The sequence below is a fragment of the Phyllostomus discolor genome, chromosome 7 (assembly GCF_004126475.2).
Source record: "Phyllostomus discolor isolate MPI-MPIP mPhyDis1 chromosome 7, mPhyDis1.pri.v3, whole genome shotgun sequence".
Classification (NCBI taxonomy): domain Eukaryota; kingdom Metazoa; phylum Chordata; class Mammalia; order Chiroptera; family Phyllostomidae; genus Phyllostomus; species Phyllostomus discolor.
The window spans coordinates 107,985,442-108,004,588 of NC_040909.2; the positions used below are offsets into that span (position 1 = coordinate 107,985,442).

Here is a 19,147-nt window from a genome sequence, read left to right on the forward strand (position 1 = left end):
ATGTGTTTTCTTATATTTCCTTCTTACATGAAGGGTAGCTTACTATTTTTTTGTACATTGCTTTTCCCCCCTTAAGAGTTATAGAAATCTCTCTGAACCAGTGCACAGAGCTTGTCCTTGTGGTTTGTGTTTGTTTGGATGTGCACAGACCTCCACTGTGTGGATATGACACAATATTTCAGCCATGCTCCTATGTTTAAGCATTTAGGTTGTTTCCAGTATTTTGCATTTACAGACGACACTGCAATGAGTAACTTGGTTGTCAGTGTAAGTTCTAAAAAGCTCCATTATCTTAGGTCACATGTCAAACTGGGAAACGGGGACGTGCCCATCCCCACGGAACACCTTCACTCTGATGCACCCACTTTCAGACTCCACACTGTCACTGCCCTGGGGATGTGATCGAGCCACTTGACTCCTCAGCCACTCTGGTCACTGTGCATGTAGGCCCCTCACCTGCCATTCCAGGGTAGACTCTTCTGTTTCAAGCTGCTTCTTCCCAAGTCAACTTTCGTGACCTCATTTTCATCTTTGGGCTGATCCTCCTCACCTCTGCTCCTTATCATTTCAGCGGAGAGTCTGAGAGATAATAAAAATCTGTCTGGAACCCTGGCTGGTGTGGCTTAGTGGATGGAATGTTTGTCTGCGGACTGAAAGGTTGTTGGTTTGATTCCTAGTCAGGGCACATGCCTTCGTTGCAGGCCAGGACCCCGTTGGGGGAATGGGAGAGGCAACCAATCAGTGTTTCTCTCCCTCTCTCCCTCCTTTCACCTCTCTCTAAAAATCAGTAAATAAAATATATATTTTTAAAACCATCTTGAAATAGCTTCTAGTTCTAGAATGCTGGTCTTCTCCAAGGATTCCTTAACATGAGAGTTCTTTGAGCTACCTGTTCAAGCATTTTGAATTGTTCACTGGACTATTTAGACTGGAGGTCCCTACCAGGGGGCATTAATAGACACAGGGTATGTCCATGCTGCCCTATAATGTTTTTTAAAGATTCTGTCTGCATTCATGTGGGAGAAGAGCCACTGAGAATTCACTAAGACAGCTTTAAAAAGTCTACGGACCAATGTATTAAATTATATATATATATATATATATTTTTAACACAGATTAGTTGGAAGGAAAAAGTACTGGCTTGGAGTTACCCTCAAATTCATCCTCACTTAAGTGGCTATTGTGATATAATACACTTATTTTATACAAGTTTTTTTTTAAAAACGTATTTAAAGTATATATTAAACACATCTTTTGGACAAGTAAAACTAAACAGCAAATATTTTAAGATATACCTAGTTTTAAGACTAATGACCATAAAGAAAAAAAAAATAAAAGGAGCTGACAAATGTGAAGTTGAAGGACATTTTATTTACTGACAGATTAAAAACCGTAACTCCAGATGGTGCTAAACGCACCACTGAACCCAATTACAAAGAACTGGTGTTAATACACAATTTTTAAGCAATGCTACACTTATTTTTGGCAAAGTGCTGTATTGTTTAGTCTGTGTATAAAACTGACCAGCTATGAACTAATCAGTATAAAAATTTCTATAAAAACAGAAAAAATTTAGATAGTGGCTCAAGAAAAACAAGCTGCCATTTATGCATAGATTGATGTACAGTATAGAACCTAACCAAATGTCCCTTTGTAGTTTTCAAGTTGTTAAAAAAAAAAGTTTGTGTCCAGAAACACATCAGGAAGGCACATAGTACAATCTACAATACTCTTCAGTCTCTACAACCGATGCCCTGCCCCTGAAAAGCAAATGTACAATTCACAATTTTACTTGAGAAAAAAACAAAGCCACTTTTTTTCTTTGAATAACACACACAATTATTGATTAAAGTTCCAAACCTCTGGAGGAAAATGCAACCAAAAAGCAAGCAAAACCACTCACACACACCAAGCCAGGAAACATACACATTTATCCTCCCCAAGTACTGGTTTGGTTTCCAGAAGTCCAGCTAGAAAACAAATACTAACACCTAGGGCAAATACAGAGCAAAACTGGGCATTTAACAATTATACAAGTTTTAAGAAGTGGTGTAAAGGAAATTCTCAACGACATACAAAACATGATCCACTTAAGCTGCCTTCCTTTGAATAGTAACTTCTTGCACATATAGGATACTGTTGCAAATAGAAAAAGGTATCTTTACCTGTATTCCTTCCAGAACCTTTCTCCACCCAAACCACCGACACTGGTGTCAAATTTCAAGTGAAACTGCTACATGGCAAGGCTGACACCATTGCATTAAGTTGGTTTTCTAACTAAAGCATTTTACGTAAAATTTTAAGCATTAAAAGAAGTAGATAAGGATGCCATTTATAATGTATCAACATAAGTGATGGTAGCAAAACCATCCATGACAGTAGCCCTACTTTTAAGAGAATTTAATCTGTGTATGGGCCTTATAATTTTAAGGTAACATATGCTAGTATCTCCAATACAAGGAGCAGTCTCTAAACTGATTCTAAAAACAAAAACTAATACTTGGAAACTCTTAAACTTTCTCCATTAATCTATATAATTAAACATATATGTCTGTCTTCTAGTTAGAGTCCTTCATTTTTTTGTTTCTAACTCAAAGAAAATGAGGATAAGAAAGATATTCTTTGCTCTTTTCTCTTAAGAAGACATAAAGACTATGTTTCCTTGAGGAAGAAGAGAAACAGCAAACACAGATTCAATGAAGACGTAAAGATTACCCACCAGTGTGCTGCAGAGATTTGAGAAGTAAAACCAATGGGCAATGCTGAACGGCCCGCTTAAGTTTTAGGTAAACTGTTTTACTAGGATCAAGGTACTGATACAACAGAGAAGACATGTAAAAAGCAACAGTTTGCCTGGGAACTGGAAAAATGAACAAAAAATTAATGTACAAAAAAGCTCCCTAGAATAGGAAGTCAAAAATCCAATCACTTTGCACGTTCTGTAAACAATTCCCCACCCAGCCAAGCATGAAAATGCATTGCCACAAAAGATAAATAATGGATGGTTAATCTTCATCTTACAGTGCAGTACACAATTCAATTACTTGAGGAAGAAGAATAAACATAGAATATACATTACATAATGTTTTATTAACAAAAACACAAACTTTGAGGAACATGGTGCATTATAAAAACTAAGAAACTTATTCATGAGACCTGCTTCTGTGCACCACACATTCCAGACTTCTTCCAAGTAACATTCTGGATTATCAGTTTAAAAACAGAGCACTGACTTCAAAGGGGTCTTATTTCTCATGGCTTGAATTTTTAAGGAATATGCACTACACAGCACATTGTAAACCACTACTATTTACAACAGCAAAAATAATAATTTATAATAAATTGTATTTTGGCCATGTTTCAAAGAATACTTAACATGCTAATATCATTCTGTGTTATTAGTGGTCTTCTGTCTTGCACATAGTAGATGCCTAACAAACATCTAGTGACCAAGAACTTGAACTGAATTATGTAACTACTTTCTCCAATTCTTACATGTGCCAATTTCAGAAACCACAATATAATATCACAGATGGTGTGGTAGCCCTTACCCTGAAAAAACATCCCAAAGACTGAAATAATTTGTCTTCCAGGAACAAGGCATAAAAAACTAGGCCTAGATAAGGAAAACAAAAAGGCAGTAACTAATGGAGATGTAAATGTATTTAAAGTATCAGGAAATCTGAAAAAGAAAAAAAACCGTAAAAAAAGATCATTGTAGTTTTATATAGAAATCTGTCCATGCTGCTAAACAAATTCTCCTGGCTGAACTTCTGTAGCTCGTGAGGTACTAACAACTTGCATGCAATGTATTCAGAGGCTTACATCAAGAAAACATTTAGCTGGTCTATTTTCAAGTTACCAATATATGGCCCTATAACAAACATGATGTAAAACATACACACCTTCATGAAAACTCGACCTTATCTCCCAACCCAAGTAAACACAAATAGTAACAAACTTCTAGCTCAGTTTGACAAAACTTTACAGACTTGGCCCCTAATAGAAAACAAATAAATAAAGGGGTGGCTGAAATGGAAGGGGAATACGGAGAGAAGGGGGATCTAGACTCTTGTTCTAAAGAGACACTCCTGGCACTTCATCAACACCAGTAGAAGAATCACCTAATACCACCATGTAACTATACTATTTGACTGTTTCTGACTCTAAACATCCCAGTCTAGTCAGAAGAGCACAGCTCTTCACTTAAAAAAGTATCCCATGCTTGCCCGCATCAAGCTGCTACAGAGTTACTGAGAAATATAATAATACTTTATGTAACTACATGCTGCGTTTTCCCTTGAAACATTGTAGAGACATGTACTTATTTAATGAGGGTGGCAAAGAAGATGGAAAAAGTAAGCTAGTTGATTATGAAGGTGATACTACTGCTCTGTAAGCAGAATGTGCTTTGGATTATAAATGTGCTTAATTTAATTTCAGAAGATTTCAGAGTGTGGATGGCTCAGCAAAACCCATCACAACTGCTAAAAAATAAAGTGACTGACTAGAGGTAAGGAGTAGATCTTCTCTGTGTCGAGTGACCTGGCCTCTGTGGGCATCGAACCCTGCACCCTGACCTCATTAGCACCAACACCCTGAAGAACAGCTGTGGCAGAAAAATTGCCCCAGGCCTCACTGGATTCAGCAGAGAGGCCCTTGGAACCACACAGGTACAGTTCTGGAGAGCCCCGCTTCGAATCAGGACACGGTCCTCACAACAGCTGTGAGTGAGGTAACTACTGCTGCTCCCTCATTGCTGGAGGAGACAGAGGCCAAAGTGGTTAAAGATTCTGCCTGAAGCGTAACTTAAAAAATAAAAACTCAAGGAAGCCAACCCGTCCCTCTTCATTTAGACGCCATGAAAGGCAATCGCCAGGAATTTGCTTGCTTGCCACTTGGCAGGACAGGCTCCACTGCAGAGGATTGATCACGGTATCAGAAATACAAAGCCTATTGCTTTTCCCTGGGGCAGATATAAATACGAAGTCACTCAAGTGCCTGGACAAGTACTTCTGAATTTACAGATGATGTGAGGTGGTGCGTGAGCAGAGCTGGCAGGAAAGAATTCAAACAACTTAAATAGTGGACTAATAGGTTAGTTATGGACATACATTTTCCCAAATACAATTTCACAGGTCTAACTGAATCCCTCTGCATGTGAGACAAGTGCTTTTGTCCCACGATGCCTATAATGTCTGTACCACGTCACACAGTCATGTTGGGATCAGTGAATGTACTGTTCACTAACACTTAATGTACCTGAATTCCAAAATGAACTCCATGGCTAATCTGGGGTGGGGGGAACCCATGCACACAAAAATATATCAAGTTTTCTTTCAAAAGAGAATTCAGCCATAATTCCATTATAACCATGGCAACTTAACCTGTTAATGCTCATATTAGTGTGTAAAAATGTATTTGTTATATACAGAAAAGATTATCAAGTACTGGTCAATAAAGTGTGTGGTTGACCCTGAGAATAAATTTTTGCTTACTCAAAAGATTGATTAAGTAATACAAAATAAAGTGAAGCTGAAAGATGCCTATTCTCATACTTGAGAAGAAATGTCTTTAAAATACTAACTTATGTACACTTTAATAGATTTAAAGACATCCCCAAACACCAAACACCATAACTGTATTGATATGTTTCCAAAAATACTCTGAAAAAATTTACAAAAAAGTAACTGTTAAGAGCAAGGCATTATGTGATATTCAGCACGTAAATCTGGTTTTCAAGATAGTGTCTAAACACACTGATAAAATTACGTGATTGGTCATCAACTGGCTGTAGAGAGACAGCATCTTCACCATCCAAGCACACACATCCACACACATGTACAAACCAAGAGAAACAAACCAACCAAACGTGAAATTCTTAGTAATTGTACTGCCGTGGGCAGGGCTGATGGACAGCCCAGCTACTGTGCTTGACTTGCCGAGAGTGGCAATCCCTGGTAAGATTTTGGCGACGAAGGCTATTTCTGTTAAGAGACTGTCTTTCACTGTGTTCTTTTATCCACTGGGAAGGGCGAAAGCTCTTAGGTTGTTCCAGAAAAGCCGTGTGAGCAGCAACAGCTGCAACGTAGCAGTGAATGTGCTGCCCCACTTCATTCTGAGCTTCCACTCTGAAACAGAAGAAAATGGGTGTGTGTTAAATAGAGTATGTTACTAATGAAAATTGCGAAGTTACTTAGCAATTCAATCTGCCATACTAACTTATGGCTGAATGAGAGCTTAGTGTCTCATGGCTGACAGACAAGTTTGTATTTTGTGACCATTCTGACTGACAATGGTAGAAGGAAGCAGCCAACTTTTAACAGAAACATGCCATATAATAATCAACAGGTGGTTAATTAAGTAGACCATTTTTGAAAAAATAAAAAAAATGCTTCACACTTCGAGTAAATTTCAATTACAAAGCAAACACGTATGTGCTTTTCTAAGAGGGAAACTGACATTTACTGAGTATCTGCATTTGCCAACTATTTTGCAAATATTATGTATTTTAATTCCTGCCATGATCTTAATAGGAAAATATTTTAATTCCCAAGTTTTACTGATCAGAAACCTAAGGCTCAAAGATGTGCTTAGGTCACAATTATTAACGGACTCAACCAGGATTCTAACACAGGCCTTACTCCAAAGGACCGCAGTTATGAAGCAAGGTGAGGAGTGATGCACTGTGGCCACAGCACCTTCACAGACATTTGCTGTCTGTAAGTGAAATGTCCCAGGAAACAAGGTTTACAACTGTATTTAATAAAACTTTACATAAGGAAAATCTACTCACTTAACACCTTTCTAGTAAGAAGCTAACTGCTTATTATTTATATCACGACAGGGCACATTTTGGAATGGTACGTGCACAGCAATGTCATGAAGACCCTTGGGGACAACCCATATGATGTACTGTTTTCTACAGTAAAAGCTAATCAAGTAGGATATATCTAAACTACAGTAACACAAGAGATGAGGGATTTTAAGATTTTTAAGGGTTACATTATACAGGAAGGGCAGTTATGTATTCTGTCTATAATCACTAGAGGAAAACACTGTTCTTTTTTAATATATTGCTTTTTAAAAAATAGTAGAATCAAAGCAGGTTGCATTAAGAAACTAACAGAAGTTAAAATAAAGCCTAGTTTTTCAAAGGTGGGCACCTTGAGTCCTTAACTTCCTGCTCAGACTGATAACGCAGTGTCAGAGGGAATATACTTACTCTGTGCCAGCGAGTCTCAAAAGCAGCTTTCCCTGGCCCTACAGATGTTAAGTGGTGAACTATTAAATCACTAGTAAGATTTAAAATGCCATTTAATTTTACTGTTAGGAGGTCAACTTTAATTTAACTGGTTTACTATGGGTCATTAAATTACACATATATTATTTAATTTAAGATTATGGTGTTTATAAAGGTTGAAACACAATAAAACACACACTCTGAAGTTCGCCTCTAATTATAAAGCACCTTACTTTCATGTGTCCTGTGTTACCTCCAAGGATAGGATGGAAATGATCTAACTTTTGAAAGACATGATTTATTTCCTGCTCAAAAAATACAGATATTTATTTACTACATAGCCATTCCCCTAATTTTGGTAACATCTAATTTCTACCTTGATTTAGTGGGCCTTACTTATAAGAATTTCAAGTCCAAAAATAAGGATAGTAAATAAGATTTTGGTTATTATAATAATTTGCAGTACTTTCTTATGTTCAGAAAGAATTTATATAACATTAAATGTGTTCTTTTGATGTTATATATGGAAATGTACTTACGCAACTTCCCTACTGTCATATCAAAACATAAGATACAAAAACAAACAAGATATTAAGAAATGACATTTCACTGCTCCAAAACTGCAAACATAGAACCAGATGTAGGACAAGGGCCTGAACTGGACACTGCTGTGTACAAACCAGGTGAAATATTCTGGGCTCCAATGAGGAAATTGGAACATGGTTTGTGTAGGTGAAGTGAAATTTTACTAAAAAAAGAAGGGTGGAGATCATTGCCTAAGAAGTGGATTATAAAATAGTATATGCAACTTGATCCCATTTAGGTTAAAAATAGTGTGTGTATGTGTGTGCGCGCACATGCATGTGTGGGTACATACAGGAAAACAATCTGGAAGGATATATCCTAGGGTCTCAGTAGTATTCCCCACTGGGTAATAAAAATGTCATTTTAAATTTCTGCATATTTGCATTTTCTAATTTCCTGCAATGCATATGCACCGTTTCTCTGTTATTACAAAGCTGAATATATATATATATATACTATATATATATATACACACATACACACTTTAAATACTGAAAAATATATATACAAATGCCAGTAAGTTTAAAGTGACTATTAATCATGCTAAATTCTTGAATGAAATTCCTCACAGGTGAGATCAGAAACAGGAAGAATTTACCGAGATGCCCCTTCACAATGGCCAGAATGGCCATCATAAAGAAATCAACAAACAACAAATGCTGGAGAAGTGGAGAAAAGGGAACCCTAGTGCACTGTTGGTGGGAATGCAGACTGGTGCAGCCACTGTAGAAAACAGTATGAAATTTCCTCAGAAAACTGAAAATGGATCTGCCTTTTGACCCAGCAATTCCACTGCTGGGATCATACTCTAAGAATCCTAAAACACTAATCCAAAAGAACCTATGTACCCCAAGGTTCATAGCAGCACAATTTATAATAGCCAAGTGCTGGAAGCAACCTAAGTGCCCATCAGTAAATGAGTGGATCAAAAAAACTATGGTACATTTACACAATGGAATTCTATGCAGCAGAAAGAAAGAAGGAGCTCCTACCCTTCACGACAGCATGGATGGAACTGGAGAGTACTATACTATGAAAATAAGCCAGGCATGAAATACAAATACCATATAATCTCATATGTAAGTGGAACCTAGTCAACAAAACAAGCAAAATATAACCAGAGACATTGAAATAAAGAACAAACTGACAGTAGCCAGAGGGGAGGAGGGGGAAGAAGGGGAAGGGTTGTCAAGGAATTTGTATAAAGGACCCATGGACGAAGCCAAAGGGGAGAAAGATAATGGCGGGAGGTGGGAGTGGGTGGGGTCGGGGACAGTGGTGGAGGGGAAATGGAAGCAACTGTACTTGAACAATAAAAAAAAATTCAGGAAGTATTTTTAAGAACTGAAGAAATTAATCTGAATCAAATATAAAGCAATTAAATCAATATTACCTCCAAAAACTTGTACTGTAAATTTTAGTTGGAATGCCTCACTGACCTCTTGATAAGCTTACAGGGCTGAATAAAGTGCCAGTTAAAGTAACATTTCCCATCAAAGATCTTACCTAGTAGAAGGCCTAGGTAACTATTTAAGCAAACTGTTTTTCAATTTGATACAAGCATATGTCTACCTTCATTCAAGATAAGCTACAATGGTGAGACCTGACAGTGCAGTAAACTCTGGTAAAGTTAAATTAACAGGCTGCCTGGGCTTTGTTTATACTTGGCAAACAGGAAATGGAAGATATATACAATGGTCTAATTTGTAGAGTCAGAGCCTGGACAATCAACAGAGAGGCCCTTTGGACGACAGCACTAACTACAGGAATACCTGAACTGTGCCAAGGAATCAGTCACCTGTACCCTGGACAGGCACGAAGAGAATTATGGTAGTGCCAGTGCCCTACGACACTGCAACACCACAGGGAACCTTCCACTTGTGCACATCATGGCCTAGTCAGACTTTGAGACAATCAATGCTGCCATGGGCTTTATTCTAGTGGGAGGGCACAATCCTGAGTATGTTCCCTAGACAAGGGCCACACAATGTTTCTAAGCTGGAACATACCAAACTTCACTGGCCAGGCCTCTCCTTGAACCTGTCCAGGCCCTCCACCAGCCTGGCACTGAAACAGCCTTTCAGACCACTGGGGACTCCCCATGTCGCTGTTTGGGTATGAAATCTTTCCTCTGTGAGGCAGAAAATAACTCTCTGAGCAAAATGTTTTGGTAAAGTTGCCATTTTACTTCATGTTAAGATTTCTCAGGTTTTCAAGGTTAAGAGCCCATTTGACGTGACTTGGCTAGGACTACTTGGAAGAAAGTAAGAGTTATGTTTTAAGACATAATGTTCTTGTTGAATTTGATACCCTCAAATAATCCAGTCTTACAAAAGCAGAGTTATATTCTAAGATACTTAACAGAAATGCCAGTCTTTTCTTTCCATTCATTAGCAGCATATTATAAATGGATTAGCTCTCCATTATATAACTAGAGCATATTATAATTTTTCTTTTCACAGTATCTTATACTTGAATGTCATTTTTTTCCCACAAAATCATCCTCTTCCCTTAAGTGTTTATTGCTGAAAATCACTCAGCATGTAAACTACCTTTTAAAAGGTCCTGCAAAATGATAACACCCATGTATGGATATATACACACATATACACATATGCAGAGAGAATAAATGTGGTGCAATGTTACTTGTTAACATAGGCTTTGAAGACAATAAAAAATAGGTTAAGAGGATATGGAGCTTTTTGAAAATCTAAAATGAACAAGTTTTTTTAATACCATCAACTGCTTTGTGTACTATGTGTATACCTTCATAAATCTCTAACAAAATTACTTTTGCATCTTCTAAAAACTTACTTTGAATGGTAGGAGAAATAAATAAACCATGTGCTAAACAGAATGTCTGTGAAGAGAGTCAAATACTTATGACATACCTTGGACTACCTGGATTATGAAGTTCATCAGTCCCACAGCTGGTCTCACTGAGACCAGGGCAGGAGTTATGCACGGCATAGACAGACATGCTGGGATGTTCGATGAGAAGGTTTTCCATAGGACTGGTTTCCACCTTGATAGTGGTTAATCCACCCGCAGTGAAACATGGGGGAGGAGTGATAAACCAGCTCTCCTCCATTGGACAGGATTCAAACTGAAGGAAGCAGGAATCACTCGTATCAGCCAAGCACTCAAGAGATGCAGATAAACAGGAGAAGACTGAAGGATGCTTGGTAGGTGAGTCTTCATTGATGTCTTCTTCCTCGTCTTCTGCTGACAAACCAGTGCAAGTGTCTTAAAGATGAGAGAGACACTGCTATTAGCTATGCCCACAGTCCTTCATTTAGGTCAGAAAAAAACCCATTTATATTCACCCATAATGAGTACAAAATAATTTCTGAGCACTGGGTGTACATGTGTGATGTATCACTGTATGGGATGGATTATTCTGGCTTTGTGAGAAGGTTTTCAGACTGTTTCTGTTCTACTGAGTAAAGGTATAACAAGCCATATGTTACTGCTTGTCTAGCCTGAAGGTTTTCTACTGAAGTGCCCTGATTTGATCGTAAGAGTTGCAAAACTGGCAGGTCTGACGTCAGTCAATTTCATGAGCTGATCACCTGGCACAGGATGTTTCCTGCAATTCTTTTAATAGAAATTCTTGTTTGTTTATTTTTAAGGCTGAAAAACCTCTAAAGTTACTGATTTACTTATGCAAAAACTGAGATGCGAGTGTTTGCACTTTTGCTGTGATGATTAATGGTGGAGGACACCTTACCTATGAAATCGACAAGGATCCATTCATCATCTTCTTTTTCACTAAATTCTGGTTCTTGGTTAGAAGAAGTGTTGCTTTCACCTACAAACATTTTATTCAATCTCTGGAACATTTTTAAGGCAAGATTGAGACTTTGGCTGGACGTTTTTATAGCTGAGATTCAGAACCCCTGTCTTTAGTCAGCCTGACGGCACTGACAGGACAGTAAAGTGCACACGGTGCTTATTCAACTTGGGCGAGAAGAACAGTCATTATCCCTAAAATAAAACAGAAAAATAAGGTTATTTCAAACCAGCATGTCCCTACATAATGTGTGTGTGGTTTTGAAAGTGCACACACATACACGCACACCCTTAGAAGAAAGCACAGGCCTTAGCCTTCTGTCACAGCTCTTCCTTTTCTGCAGGAGCCAGATGTAAGAACTGCAATATCTGGTACTTACAAAGCATGAATGACTACTGAAACACAACTTGCACAGATCTTAAAATGTGAAACAAAAAGGAAGGTCCTGGCACAGACGTAGAGAACAGACTGATGGTTGCCACAGGGGAGGGGGACTAGAGGACTGGCTAACAAAGGTGAAGGGCTTAAGAGGTACAAATTGGCAGCTACAAAACAGCCAAGGGGATACAAAGTACAGCATCGGGAATACAGTCAATGATACTGTAATAGCTATGTGGTACCAGGTGGATACTTGAAATATCTGGAGGACCACTTTGTAAAGTATGACTGTCTAACCACTATACTGTATACCTGAATGTATATTATAATATTGAGTGTCAACTGTAATTGAAAAATAAAATGCAAAAATCTGAATGTGGGGTCACTGATCGCAGAATTTACTTTCACAACTCAGTTCAGACGAACCCCTGGCCTGGAGAGTACCTAGGGCCCCTCTCGCTCAGACCCACTCCGGTACAGAAGAGGTCCTTAAAGGGCAGGGACCATACCATCCACTTTACTTGCCTCAGCACTTAGTGTAGCATCAAATCAAAAATAGAAATTCAGCGGTTCAACTATTAACACCAAAGTATGACAAGCCATATGAACTAGGAACTTTCTTAAAAAAAAAAAAAAATTACAGAGAGAGGGGAGGGAGGGAGGAAGAGAGGGAGAGAAACATCGACTGGTTGCCTCCTGCACGCCTCCAACTGAGGACCTAGCCTACAACCCAGGCATGTTCCTAACTGGGAATTGAACCAACAACTTTTTGCTTGGCAGGCCAGTGCTCAATCCACAGAGCCACAACAGAGAGGGAAGGAACTATTTCTTTCAAATAAAATTATAATTCATTCTAGAATTCACATTTTTAAAAGATACAGCATTGTGAATAACAACATTATTGGAGAATTGCAAAAGAAAAGGAGGAAGGAGTTGGTTCTCTTTCACATCTGTACTTTTACAAGGGATAAATTTGAATAAAATTTATAAATTTAAATAATTTCAGACTACAGTATTGCCTTTTTGTAAGTAGAGGAGCAAAAACTAGATATTAACAGTTGTTCTATGTAATAGTCAACAGCCAGAAGCTGCCAAATGAACCTGGCAATAGTACCCAGTGACCACCCCATGCCAGGCATTTATCCTTCGCTGACTCATTTTCTCTTGTGCTCTGCATCTCTTGTATGAGACCACAAGCATACCTGATTACTTTTAAACTCTGTAAGGACAGCATACTTTGACCTTCAAAACAATTCCTACAGCTGGCATGGGAAAATGTGCACTATAGAAAACTAAGGACAGCAACTAGAACCAGGACCAGCCATTCACTGTGCAGTGGGAAGTAGTGGTCAGGGTGCCTGGGTTCAGTGCTGGCCCTGCTGCCTCTGTCTTCCGTGAGTTACGGAGTGACACTATTTCAGCTGGCAGTAGTTTCACCTCATGGAGTTCTGGGGAGTTCAAAATGAGGAACCAACCTTGTTTGACCTTATTCCAGAGTTCCAGATTTATATATTCATGTCTTCCTGGTTATCTGATGGGCATATCAAGCCTAACCCATATCAAAGAGAACTTAATCCCCCCCCCCCCCCAAACTTGCATACTGTCCTTTATCCCTTTTCAGTATGGAGCAGCAGCGGCACCCAGCAGTTATTCAGGCCCCAAACCTAGCAGTTACCCTTGGCTTCTTCTAAGCCCTACCATGCTCCCTCCTTCCTACTCCACCCCTCCTCCAAACTATCAGCAAGTCCTGACTCTAGCTGCAGGTGTGGCTCGAATCCACCTACTTCCCTCTACCACTCTCACCCTAGTTCAAGCCAACCTTCCTGGTGTCTCTCCAGATTTTGCCAATCACCACCTCCTAGACAATCTCCCTGACCCTATACTTGTAAAATGAGATAAGGCAGGCAACCTACTTGGCAAGGAATTTGGCACAAAGTTCTCAGTCAGTGTCAACTATTATTCTACAAATATTTATCGAGCACTTATTATGCATCAGGTATAGTGCTAAGTGCAGGGAAAAAGGCAGTAAATAAAGCCCTCCCGTGGCAGGTTAACAACCTGTGTGCTATGTGCTCTGGAAGAACTACTGGGTGTCCCTCAGGCCAATGCAGGTGAAGGTCAGGGAACATAAATGATTTTAATCTTGAGTGGTTGGGGCAGAAGGAACACTGTGGAAACTTGAAATTGGGAATGCCGCACCTGCGGTACTGCTCCAGACTCAAATGGACAGTTGTGAGGGCAGGCTTAACTTGTGAGGGCAAGTTACAGGGAGGGACCAGTCAAGGATGACACAGGCTTCTGGCTTGGCTAACTGGGAGGACGGTGAGACTATGTAATGGAACAGGAGTACTGCAGGAGGTGCAGTTTGGGCAGTTTAGAGAGGCTGAATTTGGGTAATCTGCAAGTCATGCACCTGGACATGTCTAGTAGGTGGCCTGAATATAGGGCTGTGGAGTTCAAGGGCACGGTCTCAGCTCAGGGCACAGACTTGGGAGTTGTCAACACAAAGCAGGTAACAGAAACTGTAATAGTGGATAAGACCTTCCAGGGAGGATGAAAAGTGCCTCACTAAACAACACCTCTTTTTCTGATGAGCATAAGGCTTTAACCCATGACTTCGGACTTTTAAAAAAGAATCAGGAACAATCTGGGTGTTGCAAGTGCTGGTTATGCAGAAGTGCTAATCGCAAGTCACGTGAACTCCATCATCATATTCCAATCTGCCCTCCAAAAGGAGGAATAGGGAAGGATTATCTGATCTGATCTAACTTCAGACTTTTGACATTTCACTTTCAAAACAGCCATCTTCAGCTGTAAATGTAGTTAGAATCTGTAGCTGATTAGGTTCCTGGTTCAATTCTTTATGTGCAAATTGGATTAAGACAGTTGTTTGGCATGCTACTACAACTGTGTAGTACTATCAATGTTTCTTCATATCAATGACATTTGAATACTTTTGTGGTCACAATCCATCACCCTCAGCCATTAAATATTGAAGGTGGGTAAACAGGATGTGTCACTTGCATAACCAGTCTTCCTGCAACATGGCCAAATCATGAAGGCTGGAGCTCTAATGTAAGAATTCAAATTCAGCTCTAAGTTCCACGCAAGAGAAGTTAGAAGAGAGGTGGGCTGTGTGCTTAACCTACTGTGGTATGACACATATTCCAAAAGAAGAACTCTCATAGGGTTTGATATAAAGATTTTGAATATATAAACTAGGAGGGAAAGAAAATATTTTCAAAACCTTTCCCTCATTTTTCTTAAATTGTGGAGGCAGATATTGGCCCCAAGTACATTTCTGTGTCCGCTGAGCCAGTTGAGAGACTAATCCCAGTTCTCTAGAGCACTGGGTTGGATGCGGGTTGTGCACCAGATAGGAAGCTGGCAGTGGGGGGCTAGGGGAGGGAGAGAACACACCCCACAGGGAGACCCTTGCTCCTCCTAAATAAGCATCTTGTTCCCCAACTGTGATGCCACGTGGAGTCCAGGTCAGATCAGTGGCAGCTACAAGGCAGAGAACATTGCTGGGACCACTGTGGCTGGGCAGCTGTGGGTTTCCAGCTGCAGACGGCCCCCTCTGGCTATAGCTCCAAACCCACGTGAGGAGAGCCAGCTTATCCTGGCACAGGCACAACTACGTCACAGGAAAGGTGTCTCCAGTGGGGCTTTCCACGTGGCAGCACAAGTCAATTTTCTGGTTTCCTGTAGTCAGAAGCTGTCTCCAGATGTCCCATGCCTCCTGCAAGGGCAACCAGCCTTGGGTGTGGTGTTCAGGAGCCCAGTCAATCAAGAGAAGAGCTCATCATCATCTTTCCAAGTCACTGTTGGTGACCTGTTGAACCTCAGTGGGAAGTGTCACCAGTTGGTGACACTGTAACACACCTGTTGAAGCTCAGTGGGAAGGATACAGAATGGAGTCTTGCCTATCCTGCCAATGACCCAGAGACTGTCCCAAACCAGCCACTGCTACTCTTGACCTTGGCTCCTGCCGAGGAACAGAAGTTCTCCACCGGGCTGGTTCTATGTGGAGCTAAAGGGCAAGGCAGAATAGACGTCACTCCTCCCCGAATGTCACTGACTTTTTGATATTCACAACTGGAGGGCAATGATAAAACTAAAATGAAAATTCCTAAGAGGACAAATTTACAGACACAGCTAGAATTTAATATAGAGGTAGAGGCAAAGAAGCCTAGGTGTGGTAATGCTGCTTTTGTTTGGGGCATCTGCAAGCTTTCAGCCTTAAACCTCAGCAGAGCAGTCTCACCCCAATGGAGAAAAGAAACCAACAGTCTGTCTGCACCCCAGCATTTCAAGAAGGCAGCTTTGTCCCTGTAATCCTGGCTCAAAGTACCTCCCTTTAAAAATGTCTTTTTCATTATAAAATGAAGTCACATTATAAAAAGTTTAGAAAATAGGTATTATTCCATGTCTTGTTGCAGCCATTGTTAGTCTATTGTACATTTTCCTCTAGCTTTTTCTACAATGCAGCCTTTTTAATCATTGGTTGCAGTCTGGTGAACACACAATTCTGTACCCTGCTTTGTTACTTAACATTTCATCATCAATGTTTTGCATATTATATTACATGAGTAGAAATGCTCTGTGAGCAGAGAAAGGTGGCTGAGTTGATACTTACAGGGAAGAGCATTCTACATAGTTCGAGAACTTAGAAAAGGAGTTGCTGGTCTGGAAGAGCTTGTCAGCTTCTCATTTTTGAGACAGCACCAACCTAGAGAGAGTACGGCTCTGGAAACAGCCAGCTGTGCTTGAAATCTTGGCTCTGCTACTTGCATCTTGTTTGAACTTAAGATATTTAGGAACTTCTTGGTGCCTCAGTTTTCTTACCCTTAAAATGGGGATGGCAGTGCCAACATGAATACTAAGTGTGTATCACTTAATAGCACCTGGCACATAGCAGGTAAATATTAACACCACAAGTTCATTCCAAAGCAATTGTTGATTGACTGTGAGCAAGTAATTTAGCATCTTTGGGTCTGAGTGTCTTTATCTGCAAAATGTTTACATAATAATTAGAGCTACAATTTACTGAATGCTTATTTTATGAGACAGGGACCTGAGGTACTTATTTGTCCCATTATACTAATAAGGAAACTGAGGCTCAGATATTAAGTAACTTGCTCAAAAGTGACAGAGCTGCTCAGGGGTGGAGCTGGCATTACAGCCTCAGTCCGTCTGGTTCTAAGTACATTGCTTTTCCCTGCACATGATCTCTCAGGCTCCCTCCAGCCTCAACTGTGGCTCTGTGAACTTCAGAGAACAGCGCTGTTTCAGTTGGTGTTGGCTGCCAGTAGGCGGCTCCAAAAACAACATTAAAAAATAAAAACCCCACAACTTTGATGATCTAACTTCTTGTACACTTGTGGCTTCTTGACAGTTTCGAAATACCAGGTGGCTCAACAAACCACATCATCATTGAAAAGCAGCCTCAAAATTATCTTTTTATATCCTGCCCCCCTCACTTGTTTAGGAAAAAAAAAAAACATGCTGATTTGAGTAATTTAAAATCTATTTTAAACTGCAGAAAAACCAAGCAAGAAAGTAGTCTTTGCCTGTTCCACTTTGACCTTTATTCAACTAGCTGCAAGAGAGTTACTCTCCCAGGGACTCAAGGGTATCAGCCCTGAGGCTGCATGAAGGTGGACAAAGACAGAGATAAGTGGTAATTCATAGCCTGTTAACCTTGAATTTTGAGAGTAGGGCCATTCCCAAGAGAAACATAAGAGAGCACTCACAGAAAAGAACAAAAGATGAAAAAAAAAATACAAGAGACCTTGGTCATAGAAATTTGTAAGACCCTGGTTCCAGGCAGGGGCCTTTGAAAATTATGCTGCCAGTTCAGAATTAACAGTGTCTGAGACTTAAAACCAAAAGCTTTCCAAGTGCTTTTCACATGTGCAGTGAAAAATGTATTTCAATTACCAGGCAGGTGATGTCAGGATCTTGGAGCACCTCATAACTTCTGTGCAATGACTCCCACGGGTGACTCCCCTCCCCCCTTTCCTAAAACTACTTTGTATTTAGAAAACGTTTACTTTCAGCAATGTATGCCCAAATCCTTGGAAGTTACGGATAGAAAGGCGCTCTTCCTTAACTGCTTGATTCGGAATTAACATAAAGGAGAATAAGCAGACATAATTGGGAAATACGATTAGAACAGGAACAGTCACTTAAAATTCATCTCCGTCTTTAAAAGAGAAAACATCCTGTCCTTTTAATTGGCTGCGTGGCCTTGTCTAAATGACTCAATTTCTCTGGACTTCGGGTTTCCTATTCACAAAATAATACGGTAAAGCACGCATTATACTACATGGCGTGAGCTTTCAGCGTGGATTACTCGTAAAATGATAAGGATTTTTCAATTATGGGCAAGTCAAGTGAGTGCTCTACAGGTGCGACCTCAAAGAGTGATGTGTAAGATCCAGCGCGTAGGCTGCGGTCGCCGGGTTCCGGGAGCGGAGGGCCCACGGTGCCACGGAGCGTGACCCAGGGCCAGGTGTCTGGCGGAGGGGGCGCGGGGCGAGGCCCGGGAGGGATGAGTCGCAGGGCGGAGGCCAGGAGCCCCCGGGCGCGCAGTCCCAGCTCGACTGCGGGGTGCAGGAGCGCAGGGGAGTGAGGAGGAGGAGGAGGTCCCGCCGCGGCCGAGAAAACGGGTACGCTCGGGGGAGGAGGCAGAAACCGAACACCCAACGGCCGCCCCGCAACGGGGCTCGGCCCGGCCCAGGTCCCCGAGGCCGCCTCTGCCCGCACCCGGGGCTGCGAGTCCCGCGGAAGGGGTGGGCGGCCCGCGGCGGCGCCGGGAGGAAGCCGGAGGCCGGGGACCTCGCGGGCTGGCCCGAGGGCACGGCGCGCGGCTCCGGGCTGCGCCACCGGGGCTGCCGGGGCGGCCGGGACGAGCGGACGCGGCCCCCGCCCCGCCCGCACTTACGTGGGCCTGACCTGCAGCGCGGACGGCGGCGAAGCAACAGCGCCTCGCTCCGCGGGCACGGGCGGGCGCGACGCGGCGCGGGGCTGCTGAGGTAGCTGCGGGTAGCGGGACAGCGGGCGCGGGGCCGGGCCGGCCCTCCTGTTGCTGCGCCGCTGGCCGCCGCCGGCCCCTCTCGCTCCTTTTGTTGTTGTGCGCCGCT

General features: G+C 41.3%; 1 protein-coding gene and 1 non-coding gene across 5 annotated transcripts; both read right to left on the reverse strand.

Annotated features, from left to right (window-relative positions):
- Window positions 1–1,351: 1,351 nt before the first annotated feature.
- TP53INP1 (tumor protein p53 inducible nuclear protein 1) lies at window positions 1,352–19,146 on the reverse strand. 4 transcript variants are annotated; one of them, XM_028533672.2, is made up of 4 exons: window positions 18,949–19,142; window positions 11,559–11,815; window positions 10,720–11,074; window positions 1,352–6,131 (listed from the first exon to the last, which is right to left on the reverse strand). In XM_028533672.2, exons 2-4 carry the CDS (start codon window positions 11,668–11,670, stop codon window positions 5,882–5,884), a joined length of 717 nt encoding a protein of 238 aa, XP_028389473.1. In that variant the 5' UTR covers window positions 11,671–11,815; window positions 18,949–19,142; the 3' UTR covers window positions 1,352–5,881. The 4 variants fall into 4 exon arrangements, with proteins under 4 accessions (XP_028389473.1, XP_035887157.1, XP_035887158.1 ...); XM_036031264.1 differs by having other exon boundaries at window positions 5,720–6,131; window positions 18,960–19,142; XM_036031265.1 differs by lacking the exon at window positions 18,949–19,142 and adding an exon at window positions 17,794–18,536 and having other exon boundaries at window positions 5,720–6,131.
- LOC114514944 lies at window positions 14,635–14,765 on the reverse strand. Its single transcript, XR_003686161.1, has one exon. It is a non-coding gene; the product is annotated as a U8 small nucleolar RNA (small nucleolar RNA).
- Window position 19,147: the final 1 nt, after the last annotated feature.